Source organism: Rhododendron vialii, chromosome 7a (genome assembly GCF_030253575.1).
Source record: "Rhododendron vialii isolate Sample 1 chromosome 7a, ASM3025357v1".
Classification (NCBI taxonomy): domain Eukaryota; kingdom Viridiplantae; phylum Streptophyta; class Magnoliopsida; order Ericales; family Ericaceae; genus Rhododendron; species Rhododendron vialii.
In genome coordinates this window covers 36,119,680-36,135,278 of record NC_080563.1, presented here as the reverse complement: position 1 = coordinate 36,135,278, position 15,599 = coordinate 36,119,680, and the positions used below count along the sequence as shown (strand labels likewise).

At 35.7% G+C, this 15,599-nt stretch overlaps 2 protein-coding genes across 3 annotated transcripts; one reads left to right on the top strand and one right to left on the bottom strand.

The window, feature by feature from the left end:
- Positions 1–78: 78 nt before the first annotated feature.
- On the bottom strand, positions 79–5,430 carry LOC131332964 (uncharacterized). Its single transcript, XM_058367269.1, has 9 exons — positions 5,296–5,430; positions 4,890–4,975; positions 4,704–4,794; positions 4,007–4,176; positions 3,232–3,400; positions 1,379–1,462; positions 997–1,082; positions 808–898; positions 79–504 (listed from the first exon to the last, which is right to left on the bottom strand). The coding sequence occupies exons 1-9, from the start codon at positions 5,365–5,367 to the stop codon at positions 334–336; spliced, it is 1,020 nt and encodes a 339-aa protein (XP_058223252.1). The 5' UTR covers positions 5,368–5,430; the 3' UTR covers positions 79–333.
- A 2,574-nt stretch (positions 5,431–8,004) lies between these two features.
- Positions 8,005–10,591, top strand: LOC131333267 (histone H3.3a-like). Of its 2 annotated transcripts, none has more exons than XM_058367710.1 (5): positions 8,005–8,144; positions 8,930–9,008; positions 9,305–9,381; positions 9,489–9,579; positions 10,169–10,586. In XM_058367710.1, the coding sequence occupies exons 2-5, from the start codon at positions 8,937–8,939 to the stop codon at positions 10,337–10,339; spliced, it is 411 nt and encodes a 136-aa protein (XP_058223693.1). In that variant the 5' UTR covers positions 8,005–8,144; positions 8,930–8,936; the 3' UTR covers positions 10,340–10,586. The 2 variants fall into 2 exon arrangements, with proteins under 2 accessions (XP_058223693.1, XP_058223694.1); XM_058367711.1 differs by having other exon boundaries at positions 8,033–8,144; positions 8,927–9,008; positions 10,169–10,591.
- The last annotated feature ends 5,008 nt before the right edge of the window (positions 10,592–15,599 follow it).

Below are 15,599 nucleotides of genomic sequence, written 5' to 3'. Positions count from 1 at the left end.
AGAAGTAGTGCTCTGATTCCATTAGAAGTCAAATGGACAAATGTTTTCGGACACTTGAAAGTTGAAATGTGAACAAACAAATTGGGACGGAAGGAGTACTTTATAAATCAGACAGAAAAAACCAGATGGAAATTAACACAACACTACACCAGAGTAGAAAAGTACTTTTGCGTCAATCAATACTTCATAGCACCAAAGTTTGGCTTATTACGAACAATCATCTACTACTACTACTAACTTTGGGGAACGGGAAAATACTTGGAAAAAAAAAATATGAAAAACCGACTAATCTCGAGGCGCTGACTAGTCGGCCTAGACGCTCATGAGCAAAAACTAAGCCCTCTCACTCCTAATCCTCCTTGCAAGCTGAATGTCTTTGGGCATGATGGTGACACGCTTGGCGTGAATTGCACAGAGATTGGTATCTTCGAACAGTCCAACAAGGTATGCCTCTGCTGCCTCCTGCAATGCCAACACTGCATGGCTCTGGAACCTCAGATCAGCCTGCACGCAACCAAAATTCAACACTTCCATAAGTACCTAAATTTTAGTAGTAACGAGTCTAATGACCTGTTCGCTTTGATAACTTTCTCATGTTTGGTTTGCTGTGTTTGGGGAGATATGGTTAGAAAGGAGAGAGAATAGAAGTCTCGTGTTTTCTATGGATCGGATCCTCATTCAAAGATGGTGTGATTTCGCGAGGAAAAAAGCCCTACTCGATTTAAGGTAATCGTGAGATCGAAACAGACAGTAACACGCTGGACACCAAATAGACCGTAACAAAATTTAACATATCAAAAATCTGACCTTAAAGTCCTGAGCTATCTCACGAATGAGCCTCTGGAACGGCAGTTTCCTGATCAGGAGATCGGTACTTTTCTGGTACTTGCGAATTTCGCTGTACATCATACCAACAAATCACAAACTCAGCATACGGAAACAAAAAAATAATTTGAATTTAGTATAACTTTAGGAGCAGAAATTAACACAACGAACCGAAGAGCAACCGTTCCAGGCTTGAATCGATGGGGCTTCTTCACTCCCCCAGTAGCCGGGACTGATTTGCGAACACCTAGACCAACCTTCAACAAAAATAAAAGCATAAAACACATCACGTTTAGGAAACAAAAATGGAGAGAACAAAGAAAAGTAGAAGCAGAATATTAAAATCCAAAAAACGTAACAGTAACGGTAATACAGCCATATATCGGCCAATATCAGAGTATCAATCGAGGTAAATAACAGTATCCCAGAGGTACAGAATCTTGTTACGTAACGGCTTATACGATAAGTACTTGCTTTTTATTGAAAACCATGAGTAGAAGAACTAGAACCATGCACGTAAAAAGTGATAAACAAGAGAGGTAGAATTTAGAACCATGACCGCCAGATGCTTCCGCGGCGCCTTTCCTCCGTGGGACTTGCGAGCAGTTTGCTTCGTACGAGCCATCTGAAAATCTTGCTAGCTTTTTTTCCCGAGAAACAAACAGAAGGAAGGAAGAGTGATTATGAAGAAGGTGGTAAGATTAGTGGCAGTATTTATAGGCTTCTTATGAGGCGGTTAGGGGCGGGATTTTCAGTTTTAATGTGGTGGTTTAATCGTGCGGCCAGTAATTATTTATTTTGTGTTTTCTTGGTTTTAATTTGACAGTTTGATGTGCTCCATTAAGTAATTAGAGGATTGAGACACTAAAATTCTTGCTTTCTATTGGTCCATAATTGTGAGTTTGTAGGTAATATGTATTTTGGTTTCAGCTAAAATAATACTAATTGCTCATGTTTTGGAAAAGTTAGAGTGGATGGTACGGTCAATAACTTTTTCTAATGTGCTTTGTTCAACTTTATTTGACGGCTTGGATGCACTTTTTGAGGCGACTTGCGGATCGTGACGCTGAATCCCTTGCTTTCTATTGGTCCATAACCATGCATTTGTATTCTTCTTTTTTAATTTTAACAGAAATACCATAAAATCACTCCTAATTTATAACGTGATCCAAGTAAATTGTACAATAAGTGATTGTTTCTGATGTGTTTTTTGAAGCTTGATTAAACAGTTTAGATGTGCTTCCCAAGGCAAAATTGGATCATGAGTCTAAAACACTCGGTTTTTATTGGTCCATACTCCATATTAAAATATCACAAAACCCAGAAGCCAAAATAATTAATCAAGTATTTGTGACACTGAATCATTCACCCCCTCTCGTTTGGGAAATACAAAATCCCTCGTCCCTCGACAAATTGCTCGGCTGTTGTCATGGAGCCACTAGAAATGCAACAGAATCTGTCTGGCATCATCAGATTCCAGTAACAATAGACCACATTGTCCTTTTGTTTGTAGCCTTTGAAAGGCTGCAAAAGCGTGAAAATAGCCTTTCACATTCTAAAAAAGATATTTTGGTCTGCTGTAATTAGAATTTGATGATTTCAGACAAATTTGTTCGAATTTTCTAGTGTCTACATCACGTAAAGGGCGTAGTTTGTTATGACTCTTATGAGATAAGGGGTATTTAATAATTTTCTAAACGAGAGGGGGTAATCTACAATTTTTAGAAACCTTGGGGATGGTTTTGATAATTTTTCCTTTTTTGGACAAATTTCATAAACAGACCTTAGGTTTTCCTAACTACGAATATTCCTTCCCGTGGAAAAATGGCATTGGTTTCTATGTGCATTTCGCTCATAACTCAAATCGATAATTGATTGTTCTTGATGGTACTTCAGCTAAACACATTAAAAGGTGAGATAATTTTGACTTCTAATTTTCAGGGATAATCTTGACCAATAGAAAGCTTATGTTTCAGTGTCACCATTCACAATTTACTTATAAAAGTACATCCAAACTGTTACATCAAGTCCGGAAAAAAAAAACTCAAATAATTATCATTGTTCCCGGTAATTTGATTTAAGAAATTGGATTAAATCATCGTACTTCAAATAAAGTATGAAATAAAAAAATTCTTGATTCTTTTGGCTCCCAAATTTTATGAAAAATACGGAATAAATATGATTTACGCATCTGAATTTCCCGATTCTCAAGTCACTAAACAAAAATACATTCAAATTGTTAAATAAAACCTAAGAAATCACGTAGACAACAATCCGCTATGATTTTCCCTTTATTTTAGATCTGAAAAAAATGCAGATGCTTGAGCCTAAGAAACTAAATCCAAAATCAACAAGACTCTAGGGGGACCGGAAGAAATCCAATCTAGAGATAATTCCTTTGGCTACCATAACTGCAACTTGGTGAGCCTGAGCCTGATCCACCATGTTGGCCGATTTTCTAACCCACGAAAGTTTGAAATTCCCCTCGCTAATGGGATCCCGAATGTCAAACACCAGAGCTGAGACCTCTGGCGGAGACTGGAGAGGCATCAATTCAGATGCACTCGTACCTTTGCTTGTTATCAGATTCAACCTCCACATAGGGAAGCCCCATTGCTTGGTTTGGCCATTGAGCATTGTACTTAGGGGTGCACATACACGGGCTGGGTCGGGGTCTGGCTTATACTATATAATAATGACACTGGTGCATGTCCATGCCCGGCCAATTAATAATTGGATTTCATTTAATATTCTCAGCTTATACTAGATAATAACAATTGGTACATACCCAGGCCCAAGCCCGGCCTATTAATAATTGAACTTCAGTTAATATCCTCAAGTCCGGCCTTCTTAAAATTCCGTTTCCCATGTTCTTTTAATGGCAGAAAAAGAGGACATAGCCAAACAAGATAAACTGCGCAAGCGTTAAACATCAGAAAAACAAAACTAAGTATTTCTAAAAACATCAGAAATTGAAAAAACCAGATGGAAACATAACATTGCACCAGAGTAAGAGTACTTTGCATCAATCCATACTTCATAGCACCACAGTTTTATTACTACTAATAGCTTTCAAAGCAACTAAACAAACCCCTGAATTTTCCATAGGCTACCATCATCAAGAAGCACGACTACATTTGCTTCACATGGTAGCCCCCCCATGGCACCATTTAAGAAAAACTAAGCCCTCTCACTCCTAATCCTCCTTGCGAGCTGAATATCTTTAGGCATGATGGTGACACGCTTGGCGTGAATAGCACAGAGATTAGTATCTTCAAACAGCCCAACAAGGTATGCTTCTGCTGCCTCCTGCAATGCCAAGACTGCGTGGCTCTGGAACCTCAGATCAGCCTGCACCCAACATTCAATACACTTCCATAAGTACCTAAAACTCGGTAATGACCTGTTCGGTTTGAGCAACTTTCTCAAGTTTGGTTGCTGTGTTGGGGGAGATGTGGTTAGAAAGGACACAAAATGAGAAAATAGAAGTCTCGTGTTTGTTTCTCGGTGAAACTTGAAAGATGGTGAGATTTGGCAGGGAACAAACGGATTGGATTAACTGTAATGGTGGGGAAAGTTTACAATACACATCCCTTAAAAGGGTTCAAATGCGATTTGTAACTTTTTAGCAATACGATTCGTAATATTTTCACTATAATTCATAACATTTTGGGGGTGCATATGATACTAACTCAAATAAATGGTGTATATCGTAGTCTTTCCCGTAATAGTGAGATCAAAACAGTAAGGAACCAAAAAGAAATTATGCTCAGACGTATCCGAATCTTACATTCTTATACAAATAAGATGGAAAATTAGACACAACAGGCATAACGCCAAATAGACCATAACAAACTTTAGTAGATCAAAAATCTGACCTTAAAGTCCTGAGCAATCTCACGAATGAGCCTCTGGAATGGCAGTTTCCGGATCAGGAGATCGGTACTCTTCTGGTACTTGCGAATTTCGCTGTACCACCAAATCACAAATTCAGCATACGGAAACAAGTATTAGTATTTGAATTCATGAGTAAAACTGTCGGAACAGAAATTAGCAGGACGAACCGTAGAGCAACAGTTCCGGGCTTGAATCGGTGGGGCTTCTTCACTCCCCCAGTAGTCGGGACCGATTTGCGAACACATTGAGCAACCTTCAACAAAAATAAAAAATAAAAGCATAAAACACAACACACGTTTAGGAAACAAGAATGGAGAGAACCAATTCCCTACTTCAAGAGCAGAAGCAGCTAGCATATTAAAAATCGAAAAACGTAACAGTAACGGTGATATAGCCATATATATATCGGCCAATATTAGACTATCAATCAAGGTAAATAACAGTATTAGAGAGGTACAGAATCTTGTTATGTAATGGCGTTACAATAAGTACCGGCTTTTATTAAAAACCGTGAGTAGAAGAACTAGAACGACGCACGTAAAAAGTGATAAACAAGAGAGTAGAATTGAGAACCTTGACCGCCAGATGCTTCCTTGGTGCCTTTCCCCCGTGGGACTTGCGAGCAGTTTGCTTCGTACGAGCCATCTGAAATTTTGCTTCTTTTTTTTTTTCTCAAGAAACAAACAGAAAAGGAAGGAAGAGAGTGATATGATTAAGGTGGTGAGAGAAGTGGCACGTTGGTGACAGTATTTATAGGCTTCTTATGAGGCGGTTAGGGGCGGGGTTTCGGTTAATGTGGTGGTTTAATCGTGCGGCCAGCAATTATTTATTTTGTGTTTTCTTGGTTTTAATTTGACGGTTTGAATGTGTTCCATTAAGTAATTAGAGGATTGCGACACTAAAATTCTTGCTTTCTATTGGTCCATAATTGTGCAATTGTAGGCAATATATTTTGGTTTCAACTAAAATAATAATAATCGCTCGTATTTTCAAAAAAGTTAAAGTGGATCGTACGGTTAGTTATTACTTCTGATGTGCTTTGTCCAGCTTTATTTGACAGTTTGGATGTGCTTTTTGACGCGTTGCGGATCGTGACACTAAATCCCTCGCTTTCTATTGGTCCGTAAGCATGCATTTGTATTTCTCTTTTTTAATTTTAATAGAAATACCGTAAAATCACTCCTAATTTATAAAGTGGTCCGAGTAAATTGTACGGTCAGTGATTGTTTCTGACATGCATGCTTTCTAAAGCTTGATTTAACGGTTTAGATATGCTTCCCAAAACAAAATACGGATCATGAGTCTAAAACACTCGTTTTTTATTGGGCCATACTCCATATGAAATATCATAAAACCCGGCGAGAGGCCAAAATAATCAAGTATTTGTGTATTGCTTTTATCATAATACCATCAACTTATCCTATCTCCTAATTAACATTTACAGCAATCGTATGGTCCATATTTGTTTATAATGTGTTTTATCCAACTTGATTTTTTGACGACCTAGCTAGATGTCCTTTCAGAAGTTACTTACATATAACAGTACCTTAGATGGAAAAATTCCACAGTTTGGAAGCAGCTCCTCTCCAGTAATGGGAGAGAGGAGGTATGGGAGGGGAGCTTCCCGTATAGTTCTGTCTTTTTCGGCTCACACCGGGCCGACATTGATGATCGGAATCGTACATTATGTAGATCTTGTCGAGTAGTTCAACCATGCAAAATTTGGTGTTGATCGGATGCCGTTCAATACCTCATTAGAAAGCATTATTCTTGGAAAAAATGTAATGGACACATTGAATCATCAGAAAGTGATTTTCGATCCAGCGTGTCCACTAAATTTTCTCCAAGAAAGAACTGAGGCTTTGAACGGCATTCGATCAACATCAAATTTTGCATGGTTGAAGTACTCGACGAGATCTATATAATGTACGATTCCGATCATCAATGTAGGCTCGGTATGGGCCCAGAAAAGGCAGAACTAAAGAGTAATCTCCTCGCCCATTACTAGAGAGGAGCTGCTTCCCCACTGTTTTCATCACCACCATTTGTGGGTTTCACCGTGCGTTAACAGCAGTAATCTAAATTGTTTATGTTGTAGAGCTCACTGAACTATTCAAATTATTACAATGATCGCACCATAGAACCTACAATGGATGGTGGAAACCATTAATCTCCCAAGTTATACGCTCACATTGGTCCATGATCCGTAATTTATCTTGAAAAGCACATCTAAGCCGTTCAATCAAGTTTTAAAAAAAAAAAATTCATCAGAACTAATTATAGACAAAACAATTTACTTGGATCACTGTATAAAGTAGGAGTGATTTATGAAACTCAAGTTAAAACAAAATACAAATGCATGCTTATGGACCAATAGAAAGTGAGAGGTTCAATATCACGATCCACAAGTTACTTCAGAAAGCACATTCAAGCCGTTAAATTAATAAACTTGAGAAAAGCAAATTGAAAATAATTATGAACCGCTGGATCTACCCAAACATTTTTGAAATTAAATATAAAGTGATTTATGGTTTTTTAATTAGAACAAAAAATACACACAAATGCACAACCTTCGACCAATAAAAGAGCGAGAATTTTAGTGGTACGATCCGCTAAAAACTTTAAATTCAAAAAACGAAATATAGTGCATGTGGTTAAATTACTGTTGCCGTCCTCATTACCGTTCGCGTATTATCCCCATGTGGAGCTTATTTTCATGTGCACAGGTGAGTACCCTCCCAATGCCTTGTGGATTCGTCCTTGGATAACCCAGTCGTTAAGGTCTTTGTACCCAACGATAGGCTCTGGATTATGAGATTTTGTAGCCTTCGGACAGTTTTCTGTTATTTTTGAGCAATAAAATTGTCTGTAATCTTAAAAAAAAAATGCATGTTCATCATCCAATGGTAAGCAAGAATTTCAATGTCATGATCCTCCAATTATCTCATAAAACACATCATAAAGCACATCCAAGCCGTTAAATAAATTGGTCAAGAAAACACATTCGAAATCATTTTTTGGAAAATAAGTAGTTTAGTTTTTTCTCTCGCTCTCTCTCTCTCTCTCTCTTTTTAATCTCACATGGTGTTATGGACCAATAGAAAGCCAGAATTTGAGTTTCACAATCCTCTAATTACATCATACAACGCATCCAAACCGTCAAAATTTAAACCAAGAAAACACAACAAGAATAATTACTCGCCGTCCGATTAAAACCCCCACGTTTTAACTGAAACCACGTCCCCTAACCGCCTCATCACAAAAACCTATAAAAACCACTCACAACGTTCCCACTACCACTTCCCTCCACGTTCTCCATAACCATTTCTTCCCTTCCCTCCTCCCTGTTTGTTTCTCGAGAAAATTACAGCTTTCTCGCTCTTTCTCTCTCAACTTCCTCCAAATCCTTCCGACGCACCAAGGTATCGTGAATGAAACGATATTTTTGTTATGAGGTTTTCTCAATTAGCATTGCAAGTCTGGCGGTTCTACTTAGGGTTTTTCTTCAGTTTTCTAACGAAATGCCATTCAGTCTAAGACTCTAAGTATGGATTCTCGGAGAAATTATCGTGAATAAAAGGATGTTTTTGTGTTGTTTCTGCTTTTACATGTTTTCTGTTTGGATGGATTTTTCTTCCTTCTGGCTGTGAGGTTTTTTACGAATACTGTTCGGACTCCAGCGATTAGTTAGGGTTTTGAGTTTTGTGATGAAATCTGTATGGATTCTGAAGAGTTCTCATGAATAAAGACATTTTCCTCTATTGTTATACTGAATTATTGAAATTATGAAGTTGACTCTGTTTGTTTTTACAAGTATATTCTGTTATGAGGTTTTTACGAATACTATTCTGACTCCGGTGATTAGTTAGGGTTTGTAGTTTTCGAACGAAATCAGTATGATTCTCGGAGATTCTCATGAATCAAGAGATTTTCCTCTGTTTTTATACTGAAATATTGAACCTATGAGATTGACTCGGTTTTTTTTTTTTTTTCTCTTTCACGTCACGTGTATTCTGTTACGTGGTTTTTCCGAATATTCCAGCACGGGTGATTAGTTAGGGTGTGGAGACGAAATCCGTGTTGGATTCTTAGAAATCCTCATGAATAAGTTGATTTTGATGTGCGATTATAATGAATTACTGAACCTACAAGGGTTGGCTCTGTTTAATGACATGTGTTCCGTTTGTTTATTTTTTTGGAAAAGCAGAACTGAGATGGCTCGCACGAAGCAAACCGCTCGCAAGTCGACCGGAGGAAAAGCGCCGAGGAAGCATCTGGCGACCAAGGTTCTTATTCTTCTCTGTTTACTCGTTTTCGATGAGGTTCAAATTGGGGAATCCGTTCTCTCCTTGTTGGTTCTAGTTCTTCTACTCGGGGTTATTCTATGTATCGTATCAGCTGTTGTGGGATTTTAGACATCCGATACCATTTTTTAGTGAACAATACTCTCCGATATTCCGTTACTTTAGCGGATACGGCGGTTTTTATGCCCTGCTTCTACTCTGTCAACTAGGGAATTTGTTCTCTCCATTTCTGTTTCCTAAATGTGTTGTGTTTCTTGGTGTGTTTTTTTCGGTTGAAGGTGGTTCGCAAAACTGTGCCGGCTACTGGAGGAGTGAAGAGGCCACACCGGTTCAGGCCTGGAACTGTTGCTCTTCGGTTCGTCTCGCAATTTCTTTTTCTATAGTAGTAATACTAAATTCAACTCAGCTTTGTTGCCGTATTCTGAATTTGTGATTTTCTGATATGATGATGACTATGTACAGTGAAATTCGCAAGTACCAAAAGAGTACCGATCTCCTGATCAGGAAACTGCCATTTCAGAGGCTTGTTCGTGAGATTGCTCAGGACTTTAAGGTGAGACCTGATCTGCTCTGTTTTGTTTATGGTCTGTTTGGTGGATATTTCAATCATGTCTTTGGTGCTATATGCGTAATATGTAATTACTCAGTTTTATTACAAATGGAGATTATGAAAACCATCTCCAGTTCTAATACTATCATGTTAGTTTATGAAGATCGTTGTCTTATATCCTATTGAACTTGCTTTGTCACGAAACAGTAACTGAAAACATGTTCGGAATTACGTGCTTCAATTGGTACCATTTTCTTTAACAAGATGATTAAAGAAAGGAAGAATGGTCTCTCATGTAGATTGTGCTTTTCTCATCGTAATGTTTTTGGATTACTGTTTTGTTCCTTGCGATTTTCTCAATATCTAACCATTTCTCGCCAAAGAAATCAGCAAAAGCATGTGAAACCTTTCTTTCTTTTCCCTTCTTATGGTTACCCACCGAATTGCTAAAACCAAACCAAACAGGTCGGTAATGGATATGTCCTTTGCAGTAAATTTGCCCATGAACGGATGTACTGATGTTTTCATGGTAAAGTTTTTGGAGTTTGCTGACTTTTTAGGTACTTATGGGAATGTTGAATTTTGTGTGCAGGCTGATCTGAGGTTCCAGAGCCATGCGGTGTTGGCATTGCAAGAGGCAGCAGAGGCATACCTTGTTGGGCTGTTTGAAGATACCAATCTCTGTGCAATTCATGCCAAGCGGGTCACCATCATGCCGAAAGATATTCAGCTTGCAAGGAGGATTAGGGGTGAAAGGGCTTAGGTTTTTTCTGAAATGGCGTGGGATTCTGTGAGGCAGAGTAGTACCAAGTAGTTGATTACAAAACCAACAAAAAAAAAGGATTAGTAGTAGTTGTTGCTTTGAAAGTTTATTAGTATTAGTAGTAGTGGATGATTGTGGATTGATGCAAAGTACTGTGTTACACTGGTGCAGTGTTATATTTCCATTTTGGTATACATTCTCTTTCGATGTTTTTCTAAAAAAATACTTCTAGTTTTTGTTGTTGTTGTTTGGTGGTTTCTTCCTTCCAAGTTTTAATTTTATTTTTATAATAGATGTTCGGATCAATTTATGTCTAACTCAACTCTTAGAGAAACAATCTCACTTCTCTTAAGAAATTTCTACAACCATTTCTTCACATATAGAATTGTCCAGTGGGAATTGATGAAATTATCAATAGTTTTTTTTTTTTTTTGGTAAAGAAGTTTATTTGTTGCTCCTTCCGTCCCTTATTTATAGTCCGGTATTTCATTTTGGGCTGTCTCTTAATAAGTGTCCATTTTGTAAAGTTAATTGGTAAAAGTTGATGAATTGTCTATTTTGTCCTTAAAAGTATATTCTATTTTAAAAAGTAAGTGAGTAAAAGTGTAATGATGATGGGCAAGTAGGGAAAGCGGAAGAAAAAGTTGATGTGAAAAGTATAATGATGATGTCTTTTTAATAAGTTGAAATTACGAAGCAGGACACTTAAAAAGGGACGGAGGGAGCATTTGTTATTGTAGTATCGTGTTCTTTACGAGTCATACACTCCAATGGGAAGAAACAGTACGACTTTGTTTATTATGTCAAATTTTCATGAATTATTTATTCATCTCAACAAAAGGAATTAGAAAAGTAAAAAATTATAATTTTTACTCAAATAATTTTAAAAAATATCTAAAGATAAAGTGCAAAGAGCCGGACCCAGCTTTGTATTGAATATTTCAAAACAAATTTGGATAAAAGTCATAATTTTTACTCTTTCGATTCATCTTAACGAGATGAATCAATAATTTACAAAAATTAGACTTAAAATTAACAAATTTGGATAAAAGTCATAATTTTTTACTCTTTCCGATTCGTCTAGACGAGACGAATCAATAATTTACAAAAATTAGACTTAAAATTAACAAATACGGAAAAAAAATTGAATTAGGACAAAAGTCCAAAAATCTAAGTGAAACGGTTACAAAGGGAAAGGAATATCGTTCAAAAACATGGGAAAGTAATAGAATTAAGAGCATTCACAATGTAATAATCAAAACAAAAAAATTGCTAAAATAAGCAATGTGTGTTCAAAAAAGTACATATTGTAATAATCAAACTTAATAACCTCTTAGCAACTCATCAAATTTGGGCATTTGGATAACCAAAACTAGCAAGTTTTTGCCAATAATCAAATTTATTGGACCTCACATCTTCTCACTCTCCACTTTGATAAGTGATTATATATTTAACAATATTGGTCACTTTATGAATTTTAACAAATGCTCTCTACTTTCACTTATTTTACTAGAATGTCATTCAATGTAGACTATTAGATTGAGAAAAAAAATTAACCGTTAGATTTGATTTTTTGCCAACTCATTTTGATTATGGACAAAAAATAAACAATGTGAGACTTGATATTGTTAACTTTAACAACTTTTAAATAGATAATCAAAATTTGATGTGGCAAGTTTTGATTTTTCACTTTTAATTATTACATTGTGGATGCTCTAACCAACCCTAGTTAAAGTAACCACAATATAGTACTGTTGTAAGAGCATCCACAGTGGTATAATTAAAACCAAAATATTGTTAAGGTTAGCAACATTTTCTCAAAAAAGAGCTTACATTGGAATAATCAAACTTAGCAACCTCTTAACAACTCATCAAATTTTGGCTCTTAGATAATCAAAACTAGCTACTTTTTGCCAATAACCAAATTTAGTTGTCACCATGTTTCCGCAATCAAATACACCATCATTACACAAAAACATTCTCTCTCTCTTCCATTTTCAACATATTTCTAAGAAAAATGTTTTTTAAAAAGTTTTTTTTTTTGCAATAACAGTTTTTTTTTTTTTTTGCGAAAACTGTTTTTCCCAAAACTATGTTTTTTTTTTGCAAAAACACTTTATTTCAAAACTGTTTTTTTATTAAAACTTTTTTTTTTTCAAAACTGTTTTGGAAAATTTGTTTTTTATGTCACAATTTTTAGATTTTTATAAGTTGAAAAAGTGATATGGCAAGTTTTGGTTATTCAATTTTGATTGTACTATTGTAGACCTCTATATTGTTAATCTTAGCAACCTCTTAAATGCATAACCAAAAGATGATGTGGCAACTTTTGATTATTCCACTGTGGATGCTCTAAAGGCCTCTATTTGTTAACGTGACTTTCAAAGCATTTAATGTTGTGTTTGAATGAGTTTTTGAGAAATTTTTTATGAGAATAATGATTGAAAATATGGATAATAAGTGAAAAGAGATAGAAAGATAAATGAAAATAATGATTAGAGATAGGGGTAATAAGTAAAGAGTAATGATTAAAAGTATGGGTAATGAATATTTTTTGAGTTGAATTTTCTTTTTTCTTTTTTAAAAACGAACAAGGCATTAAAATCCCAAAAATGAAATTGAGAGGCTGCTTCGAGACGGCCAGTTACTATATCTGAACGGTGAATACGAGGTGTTGGAGGATAAATAATAAATTTTTGGATGCCAGGTGGGTACTATGTTACCTGGCTGAAGTAGTGCTCGAACAGGTATATCCGAGCTGTCCAAAAGTATATTGAATGGCGCAGATTGAAATACTATCTCTCCTCTCACCCCCACATAGAGCTGAGTAACGGACACGAAATACGATAACACGACACGAAATTAGCGGGTTAGGGTTGAACATTTTTTACACGAAACATGAAAATGACACAACTCGAGAATACGAATTCTAAATGGGTTAGGTTCGGGCTGAACACGTGAGACACGAAATTGACACGATTATCACGGTTAATAACCTATATCACCCATTAACATGAATATATATATATATATATATATATATATATATATATATATATATATATATATAATATGGTATATATGTAATTCTATATAGAGTTGGGCAACGGACACAATAACACGACACGAATCGGACACGAAGTTAACGGGTTAGGATTGAGCATTTCTGACACGAAAATGACACGACTCGAGAAACACGAATTTTAAATGGGTCGGGTTCGAGTTGGGTGGTTTGTGACACGAACCCGACTGATACGACACGAACATGACCCGACACGACCTGTTACCCAGGTCTACCCCCACACCCTCTCTCCAAATCTAAGCCGTCCAAAACCTAAATAGACGGTCCTGATGCGCCGAGCAGATACCACGTGATACCCACTTGACACTGAAAATCTCATGTTGGAGGGTTCTAAAACACTCTTGCTCCAGAACACTTATAAGGTTTTTTTTTTCTTTCTTTCAAATCCCAAACTTAGGCGTTTGTTCTTTCTTAAATTCTTTGGTTCAAAATCTCTCCAGGGTTCTGATTGTAATTTTTTTATTTTTTAGATTTATCTCGTCATGACAATAAAATAATCCGCAAAAATCAATAAAAAACTAACAAATGTAATAAAAAAATTGAATAAGAATAAAAAAAATCAATTGACTTATTTAAGAAAAAAAAACCGTTAGACTTCAAATGGGGCTACCATATGGTCCATATACTCTATATTAAAGGGAAATTTTTATAAATGGTCCCTCTAATTTGTATGAATTTTTATTTTCGTCCTTCTAGTATCAATTGTGTTACTTTTAGTCTTATAATTTGCATTCTGTCTCAATTTCGTCCCTCTCGCTTACGGCGTTAATGAAACAAACAGAATTGGAGGACAAAATTGTCATTTCTCCTCACAGATGGACTAAATTGAGATTTCATGTAAACTAGAGGGACTATTTCTATAATTTTATTTTTTACTTTTGTTTTTGTAAATAAATTTAAAATACATCATATATAATATATTTCTCATCTCATTTTATATTGAATAATAAAAAATATGTTGAAATTTTGTAAAGTTTTTATTATATACATCACAAAAAATATGAGAAAATTCGAAAAACAACCCTTATGATAATTGTGTTTAATTAAGCAATGAAACACTATTAAATATTAAGAGATCAAATACATTAAAATATGGGTATAAGTGTATTTATTTTGGGATTCACTCATAAGATCACTCATATAACAAATAAACACGAATTTTAAACATTTTTTTTATTGGGTGAAAAAATAAGACGATTATAAGAACATGATACAAAGACATTAGCTAAGGGGTTGATTTGTGCATTTTCTAATATTTTTGTAATGTGTAATGAAATATAAATTTTTCAATATAGTTTGATTACCCAATAAAAAATAATTCCGTTGTCAAATACATTACTTATGGTCTTTTTTATTTTATTTACAAAAAACGAAAGTAAAACGTAAAATTTTAAAAATAATCCCTCTGGTTTGTATAAAATTTCAATTTGGTCCCTCTGTGAAAGAAAATGACAATTTTGCCCTTCAATTCCGTTTGTTTCATGGACGGCGTCAGGGCGAAGGACGAAATTGAGATGAAATGAAAACTACAGGGTTAAAATTGATACAATTAATAATAGAGGGACGAAAATGAGAACTCGTCCAAACTAGAGGGACCATTTTTAAAAATTTCCCTATATTAAATTATTAATGGAAGGAATGGGGTCAGTTAATTCAGGTCAAACCTTCAGCTTGTCCTCTCTCTCTCTCTCTCTCTCTCTCTCTCTCTCTCTCTCTCTCAATTACTTTACGACCTTTCTTTTTTTTTTGATCCGCACTTTACGACCTTTCTAATCCCTCAATTTAATCATGCCTTGGTACTCCTAATAAAAGAACATGAGAAAAGTGATGGCCTTCGAATGACGCGGTTGTTTGGGAGCTGGAGTTTCTCATTTTTTATTCTCCATTTTTGTAGTTTTGAAATTCATTTTAAATAGTATCATTTTTCTCGACCCTGTCTCTCTCAACCCCCCTATGGGTTCCATACCCATGCGTGGCGGTGGGAGGAGAAGGTCATGGTACTATTCCGCCTCCCTTTCTTTGTTTTTTCCTTTTTTTTCTTCCATCTCTCCAGATCAACGATTTGTCATCTGATATGTAAGAGTTTTGTCTCTTATTTTACGAGAGTTGTTAGTTTTGCCAAATTCTTTATAATGATTTCTGTTTTGTAAGTGCCACCGAATGTATCAATACAACCAT

Coding starts and splice junctions, on each gene's coding strand:
- LOC131333267 (XM_058367711.1), top strand. CDS start 8,937: ATGGCTCGCACGAAGCAAACCGCTCGCAAGTCGACCGGAGGAAAAGCG. Junction 9,009..9,304: donor GGAAGCATCTGGCGACCAAG/GTTCTTATTCTT, acceptor TTTCGGTTGAAG/GTGGTTCGCAAAACTGTGCC. Junction 9,580..10,168: donor AGATTGCTCAGGACTTTAAG/GTGAGACCTGAT, acceptor TTTTGTGTGCAG/GCTGATCTGAGGTTCCAGAG.
- LOC131332964 (XM_058367269.1), bottom strand. CDS start 5,367: ATGGCTCGTACGAAGCAAACTGCTCGCAAGTCCCACGGGGGAAAGGCA. Junction 3,401..4,006: donor ATTAGGAGTGAGAGGGCTTA/GTTTTTCTTAAA, acceptor TCTGATAACAAG/CAAAGGTACGAGTGCATCTG. Junction 1,083..1,378: donor GGAAGCATCTGGCGGTCATG/GTTCTAAATTCT, acceptor TTTTTGTTGAAG/GTTGGTCTAGGTGTTCGCAA.